The 518-nt window shown below is 47.5% G+C and overlaps 1 protein-coding gene across 1 annotated transcript; it reads right to left on the minus strand.

Annotated features, from left to right (window-relative positions):
* Positions 1-8: 8 nt before the first annotated feature.
* On the minus strand, positions 9-500 carry LOC111787244 (cation/H(+) antiporter 24-like; the record flags this gene model as incomplete). Its single annotated transcript, XM_023667318.1, has 1 exon — positions 9-500. A coding segment is annotated over exon 1 (492 nt), but the record flags the coding sequence as incomplete, so codon positions are not given.
* Between the last annotated feature and the right edge of the window lie 18 nt (positions 501-518).

Raw genomic sequence — 518 nt, forward strand, 5'->3', positions numbered from 1 at the left:
AGGACAATGAGATTGGTCTTCTTAATCAAAGCAAGCTCACAAATATCCTGGTTCATGGATCGTTTAGGCGCCACAGCGGTGTAAGTATGCAACTTCACGAGCTCACCTCGAGCCTCCTCGTAGATACGAAGAGCATTATGGATGGAGTCAGAGGCAGTGTACTTAGAAGGAATCTTACACTTCTTGTGATCAATGAAGACAGGGGCAGCTCGACCCACCAGCTCAATAAGATGCAGCGCGTAAATAGAGAACGGGCTGCTCGTCGTCGGGTTCGACATGTCCAGCAAGTTCACCAGTGCAGCTACGTTCTCTTGGCCTTCAATGCACAACACAACGCGCAGCTCTTTCCCTGGCGGTAAATGCTGGATGGTTCTCCTTTTGTTGATCATATATGGCCTTGTGGGATCGTAGAGCAAGCTTATCAGTGGCGTTGCTATGCTTGTCACTGCTACTGTCATGAGTATCATCATGGTGAACTCTGGTATAGTTATTATCTGCATTTTGATCCAACAACGTTC

This window comes from Cucurbita pepo, unplaced genomic scaffold, assembly GCF_002806865.2.
Source record: "Cucurbita pepo subsp. pepo cultivar mu-cu-16 unplaced genomic scaffold, ASM280686v2 Cp4.1_scaffold007596, whole genome shotgun sequence".
Lineage (NCBI taxonomy): Eukaryota > Viridiplantae > Streptophyta > Magnoliopsida > Cucurbitales > Cucurbitaceae > Cucurbita > Cucurbita pepo.